Source organism: Papaver somniferum, chromosome 7 (genome assembly GCF_003573695.1).
Source record: "Papaver somniferum cultivar HN1 chromosome 7, ASM357369v1, whole genome shotgun sequence".
In the NCBI taxonomy this organism is placed as follows: Eukaryota; Viridiplantae; Streptophyta; class Magnoliopsida; order Ranunculales; family Papaveraceae; genus Papaver; species Papaver somniferum.
In genome coordinates this window covers 110,316,968-110,327,271 of record NC_039364.1, presented here as the reverse complement: position 1 = coordinate 110,327,271, position 10,304 = coordinate 110,316,968, and the positions used below count along the sequence as shown (strand labels likewise).

General features: G+C 36.3%; 2 protein-coding genes across 3 annotated transcripts; one reads left to right on the top strand and one right to left on the bottom strand.

Annotated features, from left to right (window-relative positions):
• The first annotated feature begins 3,095 nt into the window (after positions 1-3,095).
• LOC113292895 (lamin-like protein) lies at positions 3,096-4,602 on the top strand. Of its 2 annotated transcripts, XM_026541714.1 has the most exons (3): positions 3,096-3,458; positions 3,572-3,885; positions 4,483-4,600. In XM_026541714.1, the coding sequence occupies exons 1-3, from the start codon at positions 3,401-3,403 to the stop codon at positions 4,501-4,503; spliced, it is 393 nt and encodes a 130-aa protein (XP_026397499.1). In that variant the 5' UTR covers positions 3,096-3,400; the 3' UTR covers positions 4,504-4,600. The 2 variants fall into 2 exon arrangements, with proteins under 2 accessions (XP_026397499.1, XP_026397498.1); XM_026541713.1 differs by having other exon boundaries at positions 3,100-3,458; positions 3,572-4,602.
• Positions 4,603-6,003: 1,401 nt separating this feature from the next.
• Positions 6,004-9,708, bottom strand: LOC113298111 (digalactosyldiacylglycerol synthase 2, chloroplastic-like). Its single transcript, XM_026546786.1, has 5 exons — positions 9,509-9,708; positions 8,967-9,260; positions 8,058-8,324; positions 6,820-7,172; positions 6,004-6,740 (listed from the first exon to the last, which is right to left on the bottom strand). The coding sequence occupies exons 2-5, from the start codon at positions 9,252-9,254 to the stop codon at positions 6,215-6,217; spliced, it is 1,434 nt and encodes a 477-aa protein (XP_026402571.1). The 5' UTR covers positions 9,255-9,260; positions 9,509-9,708; the 3' UTR covers positions 6,004-6,214.
• Between the last annotated feature and the right edge of the window lie 596 nt (positions 9,709-10,304).

Below are 10,304 nucleotides of genomic sequence, written 5' to 3'. Positions count from 1 at the left end.
TCTCATTCTCCGACTTGTGTTGTATTATTTGCCTTTCTTTTTTTTCTTCTATTCTCTTCTTGTTCAAGAGAAAGATGATTACTTAAATCCAACTTTTCTTAGAAATCACTGCAGGTTTGCTGGGAAAATTGGTGTATTGGAGTGGGAGTATATATTTCCTTTTATTTTGTGATCCATTTGGATTGGGAGAAATGAATGAGAAATTTTTTGATGGGGGCGTTTTTTGAAGGGTGCGTGGGGGACAAATGATATGTTGACACATGTCTTTGATATCAAAGACATGTGTCAACATATCATTTGTCCCCCATGCCCCCTTCAAAAAACGCCCCCATCAAAAAAATTCTCGGAATAAATGGTGTTCAAAAAAAAGGTATTTCAACCTAATAGATTTCTTGCAAGAACTCTTCGCAGTGCCAGAGAATATTTATGCGTCTGTCGTAGATTGTTGAGAGTGGAAATAAGAACTATTGAAATTGAGGTTTCTTAGATTTTTTCTAGGAATGGCTATTGTAAACTGAATTGTGATGGCGCCTCCGACAAGGATAAAAAGGTTAGCATTTTCAAACCACATATACAAGAACGATAATAATGTTGCTGAACAATGGGCAGTTAAAGAAGGTCTGATAGTTGCAAAAGAATTGAATATTAAAATTTTAGAAAGAGTCGTGCTGTGACGAGGGTACCCTCGTGACAGCTTCCGTAAGGGTACACCTCCGAGCCGTTGGATATCCTATCATAGATATTTGCACTTCCCGAGGAAACTTTTTGTAAACAAATAAATTTTTGTTATTTTTCTTATTTTTTCATGTCCCTAAATTTTATATTTTTTGCTCATTAGTCCCTCCAATTTAGAGAATTTATTTTGGCCAACGATATCAATTTATCTAGGTGACGGGAGCTTGGATGATTAATTTAGAAGAAGAAGAAACTGGTCTGTACACCTTCACCAATAATTATTCTGCCCAAATTTTATCTCTATTTGGAGGAAAAAGGTAAAGCAATACCGTTACACGACCACAAAAACTGTTGAGATCGAGAACAAGTAGGATGCTTGGATCGTCACAAGGAACTGTTGCCTCATGATGTACATCAACCAACAGCTCAATCACAAATGAGATTATAATTGATATGCCTGAAGACAATGCTCCAAGCCCCTTTAGTAAATGATTCCGTCACTACCTGATTGATACAACCATCTTGATATGATACCTGTGTTGCGATTATACTGTAGACATTGTAGTAGTTGCTTTAATTTTTGTCCCAAACTGTTGATGGTGTTATATCTCAAGTAACATATACAGAAAGGTGAAACTTAAGCTTAAGCTAACCATATAGTCGTTAATTAGCTGATGATATAAGATTGTTGGTTGATTGATACATCAAAACCTAATAACATAAAGGATACTTAATATACAAAAAGTAAAGAAATTATATGTACCGTTAATACAAGACGTTGTCTCCCCTTGATTAATCCCGTCAAAATCATCCTGATCCAAGTTGATCAAGTTTTCTTCCATGTGGGAAAAAAATATGTTGTTGTGCTAGGTTTTCAGGAAGCAAGTAAAAATAATATCATAGTTTATTTCACGACGATTTACTAAAAGGGCTTTAGAATAAATAACAACCAATTTAGGGACATGAAAAAAATAAAAATAATAATAATAATAACAAAAATATTTTTGTTTTCAAAAATTCTCATTGGGAAGTGCAAATATCTATCATAGGATATCCAACGGTTAGGAGGTGCACCCTTACGGAAGTTGTCACGAGGGTAGTCTCGTCACAACACGACTCATTAAACGGACTCTATTTACGCAGTTCAGCTATGTAAGAAAGAAGTTCCTATTCTGTGGGTTATGACTTATGAGAGGTTTGATTAAAGATATTTAAGAGTTGATGAGTAGCTTTGAAGACATTGAAGAGTTGGTGGGTTACGTAAAATAGAGGTACAAAGAATCAAATTTTGTTGCGGATTATTTGGCAAAGACGAGTGAAGCAAAAAATTTAGAAGGTGTGTGGACTGTATCCGTTCAATTAAAGTTGCTCGTCTGGTGGCTGAGGATGTTGCTAGAAGAGTAGTCATCAGATCTGTCTGAGTAGGTAGTCTATTTGGCATTGTGGCATTGGATAGGGAAAAAAAATCAATATCGATAGAAACTTTGGGATAACATTTAGTGTATGCAAATGCGTTACATGACACTCCATTGAGTAATTCAAAAATTAGGCAATTGTATATGTACCCCAAGTAAATTTTTATTTTTTGAAAAGGAAATATTACTTAGGATTATCGAAAATAACGGAAGAAAAACAAGGGATAGTTACTTTTTATTTCCGATAAATGTAAAAAAATAAAAAAATCTTTGTATAAGTTCACAATCACGGCCTCTCCGAAGGTCTGAAATGCCAAAAGAAAACAAGAAATCACCAAAAAAGAATCAAACAAAATAAAATGCTAAAACATTAAATTATTTTGTTTTTTATTTCAAAACGTCAAATAGAAATCCAATTTTGTTCCCCTAGCGGAGACTGAAACGTCATGTGCACATTCTAATTAAGGAGAGAATCTCAACCATCATTACCTACATCCTTAACTTAATTTTATGATGAATTAGATTGAAATGTCATGTGCACACTCGTTAAAAAATGCGCACAAAATCGGACTCGTCGAATAGAGAAATGAACCTCGATTTCATCGGGTTATTAATATTACCCCCATTGGATACTCTTAGAGGGAGGTGATAATTTCGATAGGAATAGAAATAATTTCCTTCCAAAATTAAAAGATCTCCAATTATAACTGAATATGGTTTGAGAAACAAAAGATTTGGACCTTTAGATCATAGACTCAATATTCATGAGTCCTAAGATCAAAAACAAGGAAGTTTTGATTTTTTTTCACTGCCATTATTATGAATTAACTGAACCACACCTAGTAGGCACCACTACTCCATTTAATAATTCCATTAAAACCCAAAACCTCTCTGGTATCAACCATTATTTATTGGAGTGTGTAAAGATATTCATAATTTCACACGTCAAAATTAATGTGATTCTTAGAATAGCAAGAAAAAGTAACAGTAAAACAGAGAAAATTGACCCTTGATGTTCCTGTATTGGAAATTTGGTAGTGGGGTTTGTTTCATTTTTTTTTTAATTTTCTTGCTTGCATCTGCTGTTTAGTAATTATAGAAGGCGGTCCATATATCGGTCTTATATATACATATGCTAGGGTTGCAATCAGACAGTCATAGAATTATCAGTTGTGGTAGTCATGGAGATTTTGATGAAAAGATTGGTGATAATAACAATGGTTGTTACTGTTTGATTGCTGGTGATAGGTTGTGATGCAAAAAGACACACTGTTGGAGGGACAGAATATAATGGTTGGGCACCAAACAAAATGAACTATACTTCAGATTGGGCTAGCCACCAACAATTCTATGTTGGTGATTGGCTTTGTAAGTAGTCTTCACGAAACCCTAACTAGATTCCTCTCTATTTCTTTGTATACAATTTCTTTCATGATACTCAAATTTTGTATTTTTATTTTTCATTATGTTGATTTCTTTAGATTGGAGATATGATGATCCAAGGCCAAACAGACAGTTGTTTAGCGTGTTTGAAGTGAACAAGACAGATTATGACTCATGTTCAACAGATCATACTCTTTATAATATATCTAGAGGAGGAGGACGTGATGTGTACCAACTTAATTATTCCAGACCCTATTACTTCATCAGTGGCGGAGGTTTTTGTTGGCAAGGTATGAAACTCACTGTTTTCGTCCAAGAACTTCCACCAGCACCGGCAGAAGCACCATCCAATGGGTCCCCTTTTTCGGCAAGTTTTCCTGGCATATTGGCGATTGCTGGAGCAGCAGCACTGGTATTGTTGAGGCTTGGTGTTCATCCAGATTGTTAATTTTGGATAATTTCAAACCGATTTCGTAAACATGCATTCTTGTTATGTTGTGGTGCTATGTTATACATGGATTATTAGAATACAAACTTATACAATTAGTTTACCGTTTCTGTTTTGTTTTGTTTTTTCTTTCTTTCTTTCTGAAAGTGAGATTGGATTTACATAAAGCCAAAATCAGAGAAGGAAATAAGGCAATTAAGGTTAATAGAAATATGAAAATGCAAAAGTTAATGAGGATCCCAACAACAATTGCAAACACTTTTTACCAAAGAGAGAACTGAAAGTTTTGGTACTAATAGCAATATCTTTCTCCTTCCTACTTTTTGTAGGAGAAAATCTGCAAGTTGTATCGATGAAAAATGTGATCTACAAGCTTGATTTGGTTTCGATGTTCTTATGAAGATTACTGAATAATGGATGTGAATGTGAGAATTATGCATTTGTGAACATCGCACTCCAGCCTTGTTTGATCTAAGTTTAGAATGCCAACATATCTGAGGATTTGCCTGGTTACATTCTACGCAGAATTGTGTATTTTACAGTGTAGTTTATCATATGCAGAATCACTTTCATAAAAAGTGAAGCAGCAGTGTCAAATTCAAGGGAGTGGGCTGGCAATCACTCGCAGACGGAAGAATGCAAATTCATTCTGCATTTCCAGACAGTCTTAGCTGCAAAGAACTCCGCCTGTTTCTCAAATTCAACAGAACTTCTGTTGTTAATGTATTATATTACATATCTCTACGTATTTGCGTGTTTCAAGTAAATGAACACTTGACCACTTGGTAAGTGAAGATGTAATAAATATGATTGAAATCCTGAGGTTGTTTTGAGCTTACAATTTATTTTTATTTTTTTTGAAGATTTGAGCTTACAATTTATTTATTTCTTTTAGTTATCTCTAGCATTCAGATTTTAGAGGAATGATCTAAACTAGGCTTGGGTTGAGCGTGGAGGCCTCGTTTATACCGTGAGTCAGAAACTCATTTAGAGTGTGTTTGTTTTTTGCTGACTCGGCGTCTAAATCTGACTAAGATGTCATACCGTTTGTTTTTTATTTTGAGTCAGATCTGACTCGCGATCGAACTTAGACCTAACCCCTGACTTGACTCATTTAAGTCGGGGAATAAAATGCCCCTGATTCATGGGACCAAGCCACTGACTCACGTATTTTTGAATCAGATGAGTCAAATCTGACTCAAAAGGCAAACATATTGAGTCAGATCTAGATGAGTCAAGCGATATCAGTCAGATTTAGATGAGTCAGATTCATTCTTCAGACGACTCTGGAAAAAACAAACACATTCTTACTCCCTAGTAGTTGTCAGTGGCATCTTGGTAGAAAAGGCTGTTGTCCAATTGGAACAGTGACTCAGTGACCCTCCAACAAGGAAAGTGTAAAAGATCAAAGCTGTAAAATCCTCTCTCGACATGTGAGAACTTTCATGCCCTTAACCCTCAGTCTGTTAACCTCTTGTATAGGACCTTACGCAAAACCTCTGTGCTTTCTGACGTCCAACTGTTTATTTGGAAGTGCAACTTTTTTTTTTTTTTTTTTTTTTGGATCGGTTACTTGGAAGTGCATTGGAAACATCTTACCTACCAAAGAGCAACTCTCTCTCACCGCAATTGCATTACGAATTCCTCGTGCAGTATGTGTGATAGACTGATAGTAGCATGGAAACAACTGTTTGGGCTTCTACTCCTTTGGTTATGTTGTGCTCCAAGATTCTGGTTCGAACAAGACTGGATGCAGTTATTACCTTTTCAACAAACACTAATGATCTCCCTATCAAAATATAACCGGCTTCTGTTCCACTGTGATGTTTCATTCATGGCATGGCAGGTGAGTACAATGGTTGCAAGACCATCAAATGCATAGCAAAGATTGCAGAAAGTCTAGCTATATGGGAAACTATCAACTGGGCAAAAAGCTAGGACAATAACAGTCTCCATCTCCACCGTCACATTGTTGCCATTAAATTACTCATGAAAAGGAAAATGCAAGTCAGCTGGGGATAGATTTTCAGGAAAAAAAGTCTCTTAAAAAAAAGGTCAGCCGATGACTTGATGTTCCTTGGATTGAAGGGTGAAGTTCTCTTGTTATAAATAAGAAACACTCCATAAAATAATAATTTACAATAACATTGACCCCTAAACTTTCAGTGTCTAACATTCTACGTGCAATTAACAGATTATGTGCAGCATCGTATTTTCACAGATTATGGCTTACAATCACAACTACAAAATTAGGAATAATGTGCAACAACAATCTGTCTGATGAGCTTTGTCGTCAACTTGAACGAAAAGAACTCCGGTTTGCCATAGGAAAAGAAATTCCCAGCTCTTTACACAGTTCCTCATCAGGTTCTAAGCTTCCGGGAATTGCACCAAATACTTTTCTTGCTGCTTCAATCCCAGATGCTGTATAGTGCATGTAAGCAGATGCATCCTCCATGCTCGTTTTCATGTCTGGAATCTTAAACGACATCGACATAAACTTCGTTGACGATCGCGACAATTTTCTAGTAGAGGCAATATGCTCAAGGTCGACCACTTTTAGAAACCGCTCAGTAGCAGACTCCCATGAAAGCTCGTGCCTTTGCTCTTCACTTAAAGGCACGGGCACTTCCGCCATGGCTTTTTGAATTTCTTTAACAAACCCATCACCATCGTTAATAGTTCGACAGTTTGGGAATTGCATAAAAAATTCATTTGAGGGATGGTTGGAACAGATTACAATTTTACCCATAGCCAACGCTTCAGCAGTCGTCGTGCAAACCACATCACTTGTGCTTGGATTTAGGAACAACTTGTAACTGAGGAAATAAAAACTAGCTATTAATATGTGCGTGTGTGAGAGAGGGGGGGAAGGAGGGGAGGAGCTTTGGAGCTTACTCGTGGAATAGGGGGTCCGCATGGTCACGCCCTGGGTAGACTTCAACAGGCAGTTCCAATTTCTTAGCCTTTTCTTGGACTTTCTCAGAGTCTATTCCACTTCCGTATAAATCAACTGTGAGTCCAGTTAGTTGCTTCTGGTGCTTAGAGAGGAGTTGAAGGAGCTCTTTGTAACCTTTGCTCCAGACCATCTTCCCTATGAAGTATGCACCTTTGCTGAATGCTTGGTTTTCTTGTTGCTGCTGCTGTTCTTGCTTCTTCTTTCCTATCTCCAGGAACTTGGGATTGACACCATGAACATTACAGATAATGGATTTTGGAAGATCCTGTGTTGCAGCTGACAATCTTATAACCTGCAGTATGATGAAAAAAAAGTCACACTGACTGACCATGTCAAAAACAGCTAAGTTACACAATTGCAATTATCATCTGTAATGTTTTGGAAGATCCTGTGTTGCAGCTGACAATCTTATAACCTGCAGTATGATGAAAAAAAGTCACAATTGACTGACCATGTCAAAAACAGACAAGAGTTTTAGTTCTTGTCTAATAATGTGATTGTCAGTATTATCGAGATGAATCTGAAGGAGGTAATAACCTTAGCAACAACAAAGACACCTTAAGTGTGTTTTCGGTTAAGTGTTTATATCCTATTATAACCGCTGTTTTTTTGCCAAAAGAAAGAAGAACTCCCCATTGCAGGGAATGTCCATGAATAACTTGTAAAGGGATCAAGACATAATCAGAAGATCTAGAACTATCCATCAAATAGTTCCCTTAATTGCAGTAAAGTAATTGTTAGCAAAGAACTCCCCACCAAGGAGAACGTTCATGAATAACTTGTACAAGGAATTTAAGACTGAACCACAAATACCTTTTAAATATATAAAAAGTGAAGCATACTACAGAAATTTAAACACTTTTAAACTAAAAGTCATTTTAACACTTTTAAACTAAAAGTCATATCTTGAAGGCAGTGAACTGAAGTTATAAATTACTATTTTTCAACATGAATTCCAGTTACATGGGGTGGGCTAAACTACAATAACTTATATATTTGGAATTTTGCTTACAAAAGTTAACTATATTAAGAAAACTTGGGAGTGCCTGCTCGAAGGATATTAAATGTTTAGCAACAACTAGCAAAATTAAAGATTATGATCTTTCATGATCAACTTTAGATGCAATGAAAGGAGAAGCTGGCACATTGATAGCAAAGAAGTTGTAGCAAAATCTACCTTGTGGCAATATATTTGAATAACCCAACTATTTAGGTATTTCAAGAGAAAAGCTTGAAATCTTCCGTTCTTTTCTCTCTTCACATATTCCAGATAATTGGTATGAACGATCCCTATAACTAGCCGGAACTTGGATTTCCATCTCCGTCCATGATGATACCATGTAAGATGCTCAGGCTCCTCAAGGACAGCAATATCCGCCTGTTCATCAGGGATGATTTCAGTGATATCACCAACAGGCCAGATGCTCCCTTTTTCTTTATCAAACTGAAAACAACAAAAGCAACATCACAACTTTGACAGTAAACATACTATGATAAAGATAGACTCAGGAACCTAAAGTTGGAACCAGTACTTCTGTTTCAGCGCTTACTGAGACGATTCAAACTCCGGATATTCAACTTACATCACAAAATTATACGAAGTTACGAACAAAGTGGTAAAAAGCTTTTTCTATATCAAACTGAAAACAGCAAAAAGTTATATCGCGACTTTAAGAGTAAACATACTATGATAAAGATAGACTTGGAAACCTAAATTTGGAACCCGTACTTCTGTCCCAACACTGACTAAGACAATTCAAACACCGGAAATTAAACTTACAACGCAAAATTATACGAAGTTACGAACAAAGCGGTACAAAGCTTTTTCTATATCAAGCGGAAAACAGCAAAAAGTGATATCACTACTCGAACAGTAAACATACTACGATAAGATAGACTCGGGAACCTAAAATCGGAAACCATACTTCTGTCCAACACTAACAGTTCAAACTCCAGATAATCAACTTAAGTCCCAAAATTATACGAACTAATTAACACAGAGCTTACACAAAGCGGGATACCATCCGTGAATGTATTTTCGCAATGAAAATCCTGAAATAGCATGATATTAAGTAGAAATGCTTACCTTTCCAGGATAAAAAGTTATGTTAAATCCTGATAAGAACCCAGTCCTCTCCTCAAGCCACCGACGAACATAAGCCTCTTGCTCAGAAGGAGTTTGAAAAGTGATTTGATTAGGATAAACTAATACTTGATCTTTCAAGGATAACCATGGAATCACTAAAGTAACCTTTCTCTCCCCATCCCTTCCAAGATATCCAGCACGAAATAGAGGATTAACAGCAGTCCCAGTCATCCATGGCAGACTGGCTGTAGTGAATATTGCGATTTGCCGTTTTTTGTCCATCGGCATATGTAACTTCAATTTCAACAACAATAAATTTAAACAACCAACATATATATTGCGATAATCAGAATTTCATGTATTAACTGCAGAATTTCATGTGTTAACTGCATTAGAGGAAATCAAAATCACTAATAAATACAAAATCCACATTATCGTTGCATCTACCATATCGAAATTGGGGTTTTACTACAAATTTCTCGGTTGATTTTAATAGAAACCCTGGAATCATTAAGAAAAAATTGATAGAATAGAGAGAATACCTCGTTAGAATCGAAGTTGCGACGATATATTGATCAATCCGATAAGCTGCGGATAGAAGAAGAAACTGTAGAGATGGGAAAATGAAGAATATGCCAATTTACAGGTCTTCAATGGAGAGGCGTGATTGGAACAAGTTGGTTGGGTCTGGGACAAGATGGGAATAAATGTTTTTATATTAGAGAAAAAGATCTGGAATCTTTAATTAGTTTAGAATTTGAAATGTAATTATATTCGTCTTTCTCTAAAAGTCCAGCCAATAAAAAATGGAAACATGACAGCAAGGAAACAAGAGAGATAGCAAAAGAATATCCGTCGACTAGTACAGGGTCCCAACAAATGCGATATTTTTGCCAAAAGAATAGGGCAATGGACTTACCAAACCATCCACCTCACTTATCAACCAAATTTGCTAGTTGTGAATCGTCGCGGAGCGGCAGAGAGTATGCCGAGTCTGATTGCAAGAAAATAGCGGTTGCTAGTTGTGAGTCGTCGCAGAGTCTCTACCGAACGGCAGAGAGTTGCCAAGTCTCATTGCAAGAAAACAGCGGCGCACCACGATGAATATTGTTTGGACCATATAAATATAAAATGGGTTTAATAGGATCTTCGGCTCATTAGCCTTAAACAAAAATATTGGGTCATGGGTTGAAGCCTAAGCCCATAAAAAGTTAAAAATCAAGTCTATTAGCGTTTATTAAAGGTGACTACATTCATTGTATTTTGAAAGGGGATGAATCTGTTCATTCCAAAAAGTTAGAATTAATGTAGATATATATTTGGTCCAAGTACATTATT